Genomic DNA, 13,802 nt, shown 5'->3' with positions numbered 1-13,802 from the left:
CAGTGCAGCTCTCCTTCTAACTAATGTTTACAGAAATGCACATATTAGGTAAAAGTATGCATATAAATGAATATATTCATTTAAAAACTACAAAATTGTGCTATATGAGGAAGCATGACTTGCAAAACTTGTGTTTATTAGGAGAAAGTCACACTAAAATGCTGATGAATTTTCATTTTTAAAAAAAAGAAAATTCACAAATTTGCTGTAAAATGGATCCAGCAAACTGGATTTAAGATTGGAAAAATTAGAAACTGGGATATCCAAAATTAACAAATCCTTCTATCTCTAGTGATAAGAAAGATGAATCAGAGTGTTTGGGGGGTGGGGATGGGATTCTTGATGTTTCGGCACTTAATTAAAGTGCAAAACACTAACCTGTATTTAATTTTGTCTGTCTAGGCTTTTGTATGTATGTTTTCCAAAGTGCTTCAAGCAGAATATAAAGGAAAGGGAATTATCATACAGGTAATTTATATCTCTGCTTTTACAATAAATATAAAGCTAAATCGTCTGCATAGATGAGATACCGGGAGACCTTGGATGTTTTTGCCATTTTCTATTCTTCTTAATTATGTGAAACATGTCCATCTCTCTCCTTTAGTCCATCCTAGGAGATGTGCTTTCTTCACTAATTGTCATTTAAGCCTCCTATAATGTACAAAGCATTCAAGATTGTGAAAAGGTTGCTGCTGCTGTTGTGTTTGTTTCTTGGTTTAGGCTTTGACTCCTTTGGGTGTCTCTACTCCAATGACCAACTGGGTAGAGACCAATCTTTTCATAAAGTCAGCAGAAGACTTTGCTCGACAATCGTTGGAGTGTGTCACATTTGGGGACGAGACATGTGGATCCTTATCTCATGAATTCTTGGTAATTGAACTGCAAACTTTAATCAGATGAAGGAGATGGCTAGGATTCCCCATCATCAACATCTAGGGGCTACTGGTGGCCTTTGAAGACTATTCTTCAATAACATTCTTTCTTGCCCAATCCGATCCATGCCCATTCCGAAGTCAGTCCCACTGTGTCCAGTGGGACTTATCCCCCAATGAAAATTAGGATTGCAATCTTGAGTGCAATCCTAAATGGGTAAGGGGGCTAGGGAGTGAAATGGTGGACAATCTGCCACATCCCAACCCCTTGCCAGCTTGTGGACTGAGCAAGCAGACGCAAGGTGCATTGCACAATAAGTAAGCAATGTCCTATAACTTCAGCACAAGTTTTTGTGCGAGCATCTCTGCATGGATGCTTAATAGACAGCTGGCCTCGAATCTCCCATTGCGTGTTGAGGTCCCCAAGCCATCCCCCCAAATAACTCACAACGCACACTTAATTTTTGTTTAAGGTTTTTGGCATAATTTTGGCCACAACTTTATTTAAATACAAAACCGTGAGTGGTTGTTTAGGCATTGGTGAAGACTATCTGTCCCCCTGCCTGGGGACAGAACTGACTTCCGGGCACCACCGAAAGACAGTGCGGGGGAAAGCAAGTCGGGGAAGAATTGGAGCTGAGACACAGACCCTCAACTCTCACCCGCCTGCTCCCCGAAGGCTTGCCGGCCCTAGTCCCATTCCAGGGATTGGACGAAAAGATGGCAAGCCCCAGGATTCCTTTAACGGAATTCCCTTTCCGCAGCAACCATGGAGGGGCAGGCCCAGCCTATCCTAACCCCTCCATGGAGGGGCAGGCCCAGCCTATCCTAACCCCTCCTCCACCAATTTATAACCAATGCCTAACCGCAACCTTACAAGTTGTGACGATTTGCTACGCAGTAGGCAAAAACCAAATGGCCCAGCCAATCAGCCAGATGGACAAAATTCCTACCAGGCCCCCGCTCCAAAGCAGACGACCCCATGACAGGCATAGCAAGGTCAAAGCAACAACCCCTTACTTTAGGGCGGGTGGGTGGGTGATCCGTTGCACACAGCAAAGAGAAAGCTCCAGGCTGCATGCAGAGTATTTAAACATTTTACCCCTCACACCAAAATTGCAACATAACTTTTACCCCAGCAACCCAGTGAACTAATCACTGCCCCAGGCCATCTTTAGAGACCCTGCCTGGTAACAGAGGGGTGGCTCAGCAGACCCCACCGCAACACGTGCTCTCCATGAAGGAGAACACACTTTGTCATTGCACCTTTCTCACTGCCACCCTAAAAAAGGCAGATGATTAATAATAATAATAATAATAATAATAATAATAATAATAATGTTTGTTTATACATACCCCGCCTATCTGGCTGGGTTTCCCCAGCCACTCTGGGCAGCTCCCAACAGAATATTAAAAAGCATGATAAAACATCAAACATTAAAAACCTCTCCAAACAGGGCTGCCTTCAGATGTCTTCTAAAAGTCAGATAGTTGTTTATCTCCTTGACATCTGATGGGAGGGCGTTCCACAGGACAGGCGCCACTACCAAGAAGTCCCTCATCTGAGCAGTAGTGTTTACTATTCACCCACAATGTGCTATCCTGTAAAAATCACATGCAAAAACGATGAGCCTGAATCTTATGAAACCTAACCATATGCATGAGATATTAATGTGTCTCCCCATTTTTATATATACCTTCTAAAGGCAAGGATCATAAAGTGCATTCCTGCATGGATCATCCACAGTGACTGGTTACAAGAGACTATACTAGTCAGGCTTACAGAAAAAAAGAATGGGAAGAGTACCTGAGAAAGCCTTCTTTGGAGCTTATGTTGCTGCAGATCCTGTCTGGATTGTCTGATATGAACATGCCAGGAGTGAGCTTGATTCATTGAAAGGCTTTCATTATGAGTAAGAAGAGCCCTACAACCTCTGTCTTTTTGTGTCCTGTTTCAATGCCATATATTAAGTATTTCTGCTTCTGTAGTCCCTTTGGAGCCAGAGTTTACAGATGGCGCACACTTAGATCTAATTTGATTTTTGCAACATTGATTTTGATGTTGATTTGATCTTAACATTGATCGCCACAGTGTAGTATTGTTCTGGAGATTTATTTCACTACGTCTGAAAGAATTAAAATGTACAAATATGAAGAGAGTTTTTGAGGAGATGGTGGAGGAGGGGGGCTCGAAGAGCGTGTTCAGAAGCTCTTTCCACCAGCATGGATGAGAAATAGGTTCACCAGCCTAATGACTTCCAGATGTTTCGGTCTAAACCTCCGTCAGCTCCAGCCCTGAGAAGGGTTGGACTCTATTAGTTATTAGGAGAAGCAAGCAGGAGAAATGAGTGATTTGTGGGACCATTGTCAACAAATCTTAGCTGTTTGATCATATGACTTAATAAATTTTAATTAATTGATTAAAGTTGCATGTGGACAAAAGCAAATGTCCTGAATCAGGTTGCACAATTTCTCCGCTTGAAGCTAATACGAAACTTGTTTCATAGTGGGCGCCATCTTAGAAAAGCTGTCTCTTTTAAAACAGTATTTTCTATGTGCAGTTATCAAGATTTGTATTAAAATGATATATAAATTTTAAAATCAGGAACACCTTCATACTTGGTTAAAAGTGTTTATTAATCTAACCAATTAAACAATTCAACATTTTTGGCTGGTAACTTAGCTGATCTATAATGTAGTGATCTTGCCTAGTTTGAGCCTAGTCGTATACTATCAAACTACTGTTAACTAATACATCTGTTATGGCTAATATCCAGTAGGATAAACTAATAAATGCATCTTATAAACTAAAGAATATTACACTTTGTTTGCTTTTGGTTTTACTGTTTTATGTTCATTGCCTCCATTTTTAAACCCACATAACAAACATTAAAACATCAGTGGAATGTGGCCTAGTTTATAGCTAATTTCTCAACATTTATTTGGGTTTGTTCAGTCCAGACACTTGTAATGAGCTCGCTGTTGGATCCTTTTGCCTGAACTGTTGTGATACTCTAGAGACATATGGGGCCCTGGGTGCCTGAGTGCCCAAAAAAATTCCCATGAAGGGGCCGGGCACCCACAAATTTCATGGCCAGGGCCATGCTGGATGGCACCCATAGCCTTGGGCACCCACAATCACAGAGAGGCATGATGTCAATAGTTCTGAACCTAGCTTTCAAGATCTTAGACCAGGCATAGGTAAACTCTGGCCCTCCAGATGTTTGGGACTACAATTCCAATCATCCCTGGTCCTGTGAGCTAGGGATGATGGGAATTGTAGTCCCAAACATCTGGAGGGCTGGAGTTTGCCTATGCCTGCCTTAGACTCGTAAGACGATGTTGGTGGCATCTTGGATGAGCTCTCACAGGAAACAGGGTGCCAGTATTTTCCTAGGAAATTGCAAGAAAAAGGTCAACTGGTTCTGCTCAGTCAGGTGTACTACGTTTTGAGACTTTCCAGTCGCTGAGCTTGCCTCAAGGGGACACGGGTTTGTGCAGAATATTTGCACTGTGTCAGTCACAAAGAAAAGCAGATTAAGAGGATGGGAAACTGCTTTTAACCCATGACTATGTACAATGTGCTCCCAGCCTAGCAGATTACATCTGCCCTGTAGCTCTAAGGCTTCAGGTCTGCAGTCACTTGCTGTGGTGTAATCCCACCCTAGTTAGTAGGACTTTTCTGGGGTAAGTGGCTTGAGGATTGCAGCCTTAAGAGAGTCAAAGATTTACTTTTACAGAGATCAGAGCAGCAAATCTGTCTAGACAAGCAATTTACAGTGCAGTAAATCTTTTTGCTTAAGTGAACCATTGATCTCCAGTGTTGTAAACACTCTTATTATCATGACTGGCAGGACAGACAGGGCCCTACTGTTCTCAAAAGACCACCCGCAAGAGAAAGAATTTGATGTGCCGTTTGCCTGAAATACTTTATTGTGGTGTCGCAGCATAGCCTGAAGGAACTTCTGGGGCAATCTAGGGCAGATTGGGCCTTGGAGCTGGAACGGCGGCACATATTTTCAGGATTCATGCCTTTTTCGAAAGTAGCTACTTGGAAAAATTCAGCTGGGTTTCTGTGCCAAATGCAACTGCAAAAGCAATGACAAGATAATGAAATACACAGAGACATTTTCTCACACTTGTCTTGAATCCTCCCATCGCTTGACCTTGTTGAAATGATAAAGCCAGGAATCTGTCTCTTACAGTTCTCTGAGCTATTGAAAATGACACGGGGGTTATTAATCTACTGTTTCATACAACAACTATTCTAAGATAGGTCAGCTATTGCTGGAAAATGGATGGCTTCTGCTGCAAGTTATATTTTTATTTATCACCTTTGTATTCCACCTTTGGGACGCGGGTGGTGCTGTGGATTAAACCACAGAGCCTAGGACTTGCCGATCAGAAGGTCGGCTGTTCGAATCCCCGCGACGGGGTGAGCTCCCGTTGCTCGGTCCCTGCTCCTGCCAACCTAGCAGTTCGAAAGCACATCAAAGTGCAAGTAGATAAATAGGTACCGCTCCAGCAGGAACGTAAACGTTTCCGTGCGGCTTAGTCATGCTGGCCACATGACCCGGAAGCTCCCTTGGCCAATAAAGTGAGATGAGTGCCGCAACCCCAGAGTCGGTCACAACTGGACCCAATGGTCAGGGGTCCCTTTACCTTTACCTATTCCACCTTTATTCCAAGGAGCTCAGGGTTTTGCACATTGTTCTCCGATCACATTTATCCTTAATGATAATCCTGTGGGTCAGTTTAGGCTGGGAGGCGGGTACACCTAGTGAATTCACCGAGTTTGTGAAGATTTGAATTCAGATTCTTCCACTCTCTGTTCAATATTCTAACCGCTACATTACACTGCGTTTATATCAGGAGTTCTCTCCTTCCCATGAGAAGTGCTTGCCACAAATGTCAATAAGGAAGTAAAGACAGGTTGGAATTTACCTTAGTATGGCCTACTCAGTTTCAGAGGACCACAGAGTATAATGGGCACACACACACACAAAACCCCATTTTAAAAACCGCAGTGTGGGGTAATGGTTAGAGTGCTGGACTAGGATCTCTGAGGCTAGGATTCACATCTCCACTCAGCTGTGCAGCCAACTCGGTGCCCTTATGCCAGCCACAGTCTCTCTGCCTAATCTACTTTATAGAGTTGTTTTGAGGATAAATGGAGAAGTGGGTTAGAACCAGATTTTTGGAAGAAAGAGGGGATATAAATTGAATAAATAAATAAATTCCTATGTTTTTCACTTGCTGGGGTAAGCACTCTTGGGTTTCCTGCTTCGGAAAGCAAAGAGTTTTGAGCCATGGAGCAGTTCTTCCTTCAAGGAAATTATTTCTCTTATGGCAAAATCAGCCATTGGCCCATTTTTCTTCATGACCAGTTCCGCATGCTGAGAGTCCATAAAGAATTCAGCATCTTGCTCTTTGATATGCACAACATACAACAAAACCCACGTTTATAGTGCCACGATAATTCAAACAACTGCTGACCACTTTGTGGTAAAGTAACCACATGAATACTACACTATTTTGATTACACTTCAAAAAATATATATCCCATCCTTCCTCCCACTTACCCAGGGTTATTCATCCTCTTATTTTATCCACACAACAACCCTATGAGAGGATTCCATGTACGTAATTTCACCACAGTTCTGATCAGGGAGAGGAACAATGAGAATAGGAATCACTATGGCATTAATTTTCCAATAAGGGGAGGGTGGCGGCAGAAATCTTATTTCTGCTAATTTGTCAAAACTGTGTGGCACAGTTACAATGTCACTTCTGTTTAATGAGATCGACTGGTACAGAAATTTCTGTAGTGCTGGTCTGTTGTTTTCCCCTATTCCATAAAAATACTTTCAACAGTAACACAATTGTTTTCACGAAAAATGCAAGAAGGGCTGATAGTGAACTTATCATTTGGGGCTATTTAGAGAATCTGAAAAACAGTAATACTTTGTTGCCTTGAAACGAGTCGCTGGTTGCGAAAGCTGGTTGCCTTCTCAATGCATTGTATGCTTAAGGTTAGATGGTATTTCTGACAAGAAATTGTTTTAAAAAATAAAAATGGGCAAATAGCAACTCTCCCTATACCCTGATTCTGTCCTGGAACACATTGTCCCCTGCTGATGCTTTTTGTGAAGAAATATGTAGCTGATGGCAAGCTCAGGATACAAAAATGCAATTGAAATCACATCTAATCTGATCCTGAAGAACAGCATTTTGGCTTCTTCCTTTCCCCAAACCCTGTGAATTCATGTCAGCCTTTACACAGCTCAATCTGCCTGGGATGGTTTCCACCAGAAATATATATTGCCTCTGTAGTGATCTACTTTTTCTGAGTCTTGATCAGTCTGTTTTGTCCTCTTGTCTGTTGTTTTTTTGTCTTCTTGTCTGTTGTCTTGTCGTATCTCTTGCTGCCATGCTGCTCTCCTGCAGCCATTTTGTATTCTTTCAATGTAATTTTTGCTGTCTGCTGGTTCTCAGCTAGCAGCACATGAGTTTGGTCTCCATAGGAAATAAACTCACAGTTTCTTTGTGTAACTACCAAGTAGAGTCTGCCTTTCAGGGATCATATCGTGAACTGAAATAAAGTGAGTAAACTTTTTGTTACTTTGCTCAGAAAGACTTTTGTGTCTTTATTCTTTTAAGTAGGATTAAAGGGGACACCAGGAAATAATCTTAACTAAGAGATTCAAATGAATCTGCAAACTAGCTTCCAGCTAGTTTTTGCTTTGCTACATGACTTCACTATAATTATTATTATTATTATTATTATTATTATTATAGAATTCACTATATAATTATTATTATTATTATATTCACTAGCATGAGTGAAGGAAGGATAATACTTATTCAACATATCCTTTCCTACTGTCCTTAACATTCCCACATATTTGAGGCATTGCCCAGAGACTGAAAGTGAAATAAACACGCCAGCAGCTAGAAGAGCCTTTTACAAACTGTGCCTGGTTTCACAGCTATGGCCATTAGACCCTCCAAGTGTCCCTATTTTCTAGGGGCAGTCTTGGATTTACAGAAACTGTCCTGGATTCTGATTTGATCCCAGAATGCCCCACTTTTCCTTAAAGGTAAAGGGACCCCTGACTGCTAAGTCCAGTCGCGGACGACTCTGGGATTGCGGCGCTCATCTCACTTTACTGGCCAAGGGAGCCAGCGTTTTGTCTGCAGACAGCTTTCTGGGTCATGTGGCCAGCATGACTATGCCGCTTCTGGTGAACCAGAGCAATGCTTGGAAACGCCGGTTACCTTCCCGCTAGAGTGGTACCTATTTATCTACTTGCACTTTGACGTGCTTTCGAACTGCTAGGTTGGCAGGAGCAGGGACCGAGCAACGGAAGCTCACTCTGTCACGGGGATTCGAACCACTGACCTTCTGATTGGCAAGTCCTAGGCTCTGTGGTTTAGACCACAGCACCACCTGCTATTTGCATTGGAGAAATGTTGGAGGGGACATCTGTGTTTTCATCGGAGAAATGTTGGAGGGCATGCATTCCTTGCCACAGTAGTTCATGCTTCAAGACCAGATTACTTCAATGCACTCTATGTGGGGCTTCCGTCACGCTTGATCCAGAAACTGCAGTAAGTGTGAAAATGCTGGAGCACAACTGCTGACAGGAGTGAAGCTTTGTCAGCATATAACACTGAGAACACCTGTGCTCAGAGATCTTCGTTGGTTGCCAATTTGCTACTGGGCCAAGTTCAAGGTGTTACTATTTGCGTATAAAGCCCTTAAGACCAGTTTACCTATGAGATCACCTTACTCCACAGATGCCTGTTTGACTGCTTCAGTCAGTGGAATTACAGGTGCCACATAATACCGGTTCTGCATTTGTAAGAACTCAATCGGTTAGTGTGAATTTCAAAGGGCGATTGTGTTTCCATTTATATCTTGGTTTAAAAATGCAAACAAAAATTAAATTTCTTCCCCATCCCTAGGTGGAAGAGATAGCAGCCTTAATAGATTAGTAATCTTCTAGGTGATGTGCAGGTTTCAAGTTACACCTAGGGATGCTGGAATGACACTTGGGGATAAAGAAACACAATATTTTTCCACAATGTAAGCAGTTCTGCAGACCTGTCTCCAGGCTTAAGCAAAACACACATGCTCTTTGTGGTACAGAAGAGCATGATGAAACATTAATGGAAAGCATGCTTGTTTTTCCTAACAAATAAACATTGGTTCCATAAAAGAGATAACCTATTTCTCTCTCTCTGCCATCCTGATCCGAAACACATTTAGTTGACTGCTGCTGCAACCCCTTTCACTTGAATGGCCTGACAAGTAACTTGTCATGAACCCACTAGAGGGCAATATTGTTTTATGTTACTAGTTCCAAGCAGGCAACTTCCACCCACCAGCCTCTCGCTCCCTTTCTTCTGTGGCCTTGTTCTTGCAGCTATAGAGGAGCCGATGAACATGTGAGGGCTTATACAACAAAAGCTTCTCCCAGCCACCCGCATGCAAAAACAGTTTCCAAAATATAGAAAAGGAGCAGTTCTGGGGGAACAATAAGCTAGATCTCCCTGAGAGTTCGTTCTCCATATGGTGGGAATTTGCTTGAGTGCAGAACTACGTCAAAAGTGGTGCAGTCCACATACCGCCCAACATTTCTCCAATGAAAATAGGGATATCCTATTCTATTATTATTATTATTATTATTATTATTATTATTATTATTATTACTATACCCTACTTGACTGGGTTTCCCGAGCCACTCTGGGTGGCTTCCAACATATATAAAAACATAATAAAACATTAAACATTTAAAAAAACCCTTCCCTATACAAGGCTGCCTTCAGATGCCTTCTAAAGGCTGTAAAGTTACTTATCTCCTTGGCTCAGGGGGTGACATAACTCCAAACCCTTCAACCTTTCTCTGATGAAAATAGGGACATCCTAAGGAAAAGTGGGACATTCCAGGATCATATCTGAAACTGGGATGACGTCTGTAAATCCAGTACTGTCCCTGGAAAATAGGGACACTTGGAGGGTCTGAGTCCAGACAGGTGAAACTGAGGAGAAGAATGCTGAGCCTAATATGTTTACAATGCAATTCTATGCATGCATGCATACTCAGAAGTAAGTCTATTGAGCTCAGGCAATAAATTGGGTGTAGGATTGCTGTACTTGTAAACTCTCTCTCTCTCTCTCTCTCTCTCTGTGTGTGTGTGTGTGTGTGTGACACTCACACACACAAAGCAGGAAGCACACTGCAATGCTAAGCCTGGGAGTTTATTGTGCAGGTTTCAGCTGGGGCACCATTGCTGTCTGAAGGGGCAAAACAAATGCAGGACAAAACACATGAACAACAGAACATTGGTTGCCGAAAAAAGTCTTCAGCAGGTACCTACTAAATGGAAACAAAGCCGTATGCCACTCTGAAACTTCGGCAGTCACGAACAGTATTCAAAGTGTGATTGTGTATAAATGGCTTGATACCATCATGAACTGCCAACAAAGGTCCGTATAGTAAAAGCTATGGTTTTCCCAGTAGTGATGTATGGAAGTGAGAGCTGGACCATAAAGAAGGCTGATCGCCAAAGAATTAATGCTTTTGAATTCTGGTGCTGGAGGAGACTCTTGAGAGTCCCATGAACTGCAAGAAGATCAAACGTATCCATTCTGAAGGAAATCAGCCCTGAGCACTCACTGGAAGGACAGATCCTGAAGTTGAGGCTCCAGTACTTGGGCCACCTCATGAGAAGAGAAGACTCCCTGGAAAAGACCCTGATGTTGGAAAGATGGAGGGCACAAGGAGAAGGGGACAACAGAGGACGAGATGGTTGGACAGTGTTCTCGAAGCTACCAGCATGAGTTTGACCAAACTGTGGGAGGCAGTGGAAGACAGAAGTGCCTGGCGTGCTCTGGTCCATGGGGTCACGTAGAGTCGGACACGACTAAACGACTAAACAACAGCAACCATCATGAACACAAACAGTCATGAATGCATATTAAAAGTAATGTATGAAAGGGCGTCAATACCCTAGTTTTATGCTGGTCTGGAGTCATTGATGTGCTCCACTCCGCTAGGGACAAGATACGTGTGAAATCAGACTTGCACACATTGTTGGATGGGAAGACACACGCACAGCACAATTCTCCTGCCTGTTCCAATAGCAATGCTGTGCATATTTAGCATCTTTTTTTTTTTTTAGAAGCTCATATGCTGCCAGTCTGCTCAGGAAAGGGACTAGAGGAGGGGGTGACTTTAGTCCAATCACCTCCCCTTCCCCTCCTGTCAGTTGCTTGGTGGGGTTTCAGCTTTCTTTAGCAAGGTACCTGCACACCCCTGCAATTGCTCTGCGCTTCCTCTGTTGGATTACAGCCATGAAGTCCCCGTCCCCCCCGCTTGCTTCTCACATTACAATAGTCAATCAGCGATGGATTTGTTGCCTAAGCTTTGGTTGACAATGTTGTGATCCTTCAGTTTAAAATAAGAGGAGGGGGAAATACCAAAGAGCTATCGAATGGCAATGAGCTGTGGATAATTCTCGCTGGAGTTGCATTTCATCCTATGACCTATTAAAAAATAATCCACCTACTTACTTTGGACCTGGCTTCCTCTGTGATTGTTGTTTTAAAAAACAGGCAACCTCCCATTAACCTCCCATTGCATGCGCATTACGTACTGTAATTTGTTAGGACTTAACTTTTAAGATGGGATAATATTTTTACATTTTATCATGATGGCCTTGAGGGAAAGGCCATTCTCTCTCTCTCTCCCACCCACCCACCCACCCACACTCTTTCCTTCATATTTATCCTGACATATATGATTAAATGTAGATAGAATTAGAGCAGCAGATTCCTATATTATTTCCAAGCTCTCCCTCCCAAAGTCCTTTTTATTGTGCGTTCCTGAGAATGTGTGCTCATGATGGTATCAGGGCAGAAATCCCACTTTCAATACTATTGACACCTGTAGAGGTTTCATGGTAAATATCCTCCTTCATTTCCAGTCCATGCAAGTCCTGTAGCCTCCTGCTGAAGCTTCCTGCTGAATCCCAATAACTTTTCAGGGTTTTCTTTGTCCTGTTTGGTTGTAATATAGTACAAGAGTGCACACCCTCTGACAGCAACAATGCGGTAACACTGGGGCAAAATATAACAACTAAATAAGGCAGAACGATGTGTGGCCAGTCCAGTATTGATCCACCTCTAATTCACTATTTGCTAATCCACGAAATTAAAAGACGCCAGCTTCTTGGGACAAAAGCAATGACAAATCTAGACAGCATCTTAAAAAGCAGAGACATCACCTTACCAACAAAGGTCCATATAGTTAAAGCTATGGTTTTCCCAGTAGTGATGTATGGAAGTGAGAGCTGGACCATAAAGAAGGCTGATTGCCGAAGAATTGATGCTTTTGAATTATGGTGCTCAAGGAGACTGTTGAGAGTCCCATGGACTGCAAGAAGATCCAATCTCTCCATTCTGAAGGAAATCAGCCCTGAGTGCTCACTGGAAGGACAGATCCTGAAGCTGAGGCTCCAATACTTTGCCCACCTCATGAGAAGAGAAGACTCCCTGGAAAAGACCCTGATGAGGAGAAAGGGACAACAGAGGATGAGATGGTTGGACAGTGTTCTTGAAGCTACAAACATGAGTTTGACCAAACTGTGGGAGGCAGTGGAAGACAGGAGTGCCTGGCGTGCTCTGGTCCATGGGGTCACGTAGAGTCGGACACGACTAAATGACTAAACAACAACAACAATTCACTATTGTGGTTTCAATGACATGCTGCAGAATACACGTGCACAAAAACACCACCCACCCCAGCAAGTGAGTGATTGCTTCTATTAATTCACCCCAAAATGACACCACAACACCCACCCAAATGCAAAGTAGGATCTACAGTCATTCTACAGATGAGAAGGAAGAAAAGCTGGGCTTGAGCAGCCTCAGGTGGTTGCCAGTGGCACCATTTAGGCAGAAGCCAAGGACCCACTTGGCTTAACGTTCAGGAAGGCAACCAGGTACAGCAATGCTGGCATACCGCATTTTGAAGTCAGTGCAATAATATAGACAGGGCCGGATTTAGGATTGATGAGGCCCTAAGCTACTGAAGGTAATGGGGCCCTTTATATGTCCAGCTGTTCTTCGTCAACAACAAATTGTCACTGTTTTTTGTGTTGAATGTATGCTATATGGTAATTTATGGACCTAACAGGTATCTAAAGCCATTGGCACATGTTGCCATGCAACCAGTCCATGCAGAATGTAGGCACCCTATATATAGAAATGAGCAAACCAGTGATATTTTAGGGAGCAGGCTAGTAGGTGTGGCCCATTACTTACATCATAGGAACCTACACGACACAAAACACAGTTGCTGTATGTAGGTTTTTATTTATTTATTTATTTATTTATTTATTTATTTATTTATTTATTTATCTATCTTATACAGTGGTACCTCGGGTTAAGTACTTAATTCATTCCGGAGGTCCGTACTTAACCTGAAACTGTTCTTAACCTGAAGCACCTGAAGCACCACTTTAGCCACCGGGGCACGATTTCTGTTCTCATCCTGAAGCAAAGTTCTTAACCCGAGGTACTATTTCAGGGTTAGCGGAGTCTGTAGCCTGAAGCGTATTTAACCTAAAGCGTATGTAACCTTTGGTACCACTGTCTTTTGGAAATGTACATCCAGGTTTTATTTCCTTTAAATTTTTTGGAGGGACCCCAAGAGAGTGGGGCTCTAAGTTATAGCTTGTTTAGCTTATACGTAAATCCGGCACTGACATGTAAACCAGGGGGGTGATTACCTAACTGCACCACTGATACTCATAGGGGAAATGCCCTCCACAAGTTGAATAACCCCACCCAACCAGCAAAGTTCGCATGACATGCCGCAATCACAACATGGATTCTGATACACACACACACACACACACACC

At 42.8% G+C, this 13,802-nt stretch overlaps 1 protein-coding gene across 3 annotated transcripts in view; it reads left to right on the top strand.

Moving 5' to 3' along the window:
* Positions 1 to 3,687, top strand: part of HSD17B3 (hydroxysteroid 17-beta dehydrogenase 3) — a 31,528-nt gene extending 27,841 nt beyond the window's left edge. For all 3 annotated transcript variants that reach the window (XM_083702131.1, XM_083702130.1, XM_083702132.1), the window contains 3 exons: positions 403 to 468; positions 721 to 870; positions 2,579 to 3,687. In XM_083702131.1, the coding sequence (XP_083558257.1) occupies positions 403 to 468; positions 721 to 870; positions 2,579 to 2,683 (321 nt within the window). In that variant the 3' untranslated portion in view covers positions 2,684 to 3,687. The remainder of the gene's footprint in view (positions 1 to 402; positions 469 to 720; positions 871 to 2,578) is intronic.
* Positions 3,688 to 13,802: the final 10,115 nt, after the last annotated feature.

The sequence above is a fragment of the Podarcis gaigeae genome (genome assembly GCF_964106915.1).
Source record: "Podarcis gaigeae genome assembly, chromosome: 11".
Taxonomy (NCBI): Eukaryota; Metazoa; Chordata; class Lepidosauria; order Squamata; family Lacertidae; genus Podarcis; species Podarcis gaigeae.
Note: the sequence above shows the minus strand (reverse complement) of the source record. Positions and strands in the feature narration are given on the sequence as shown.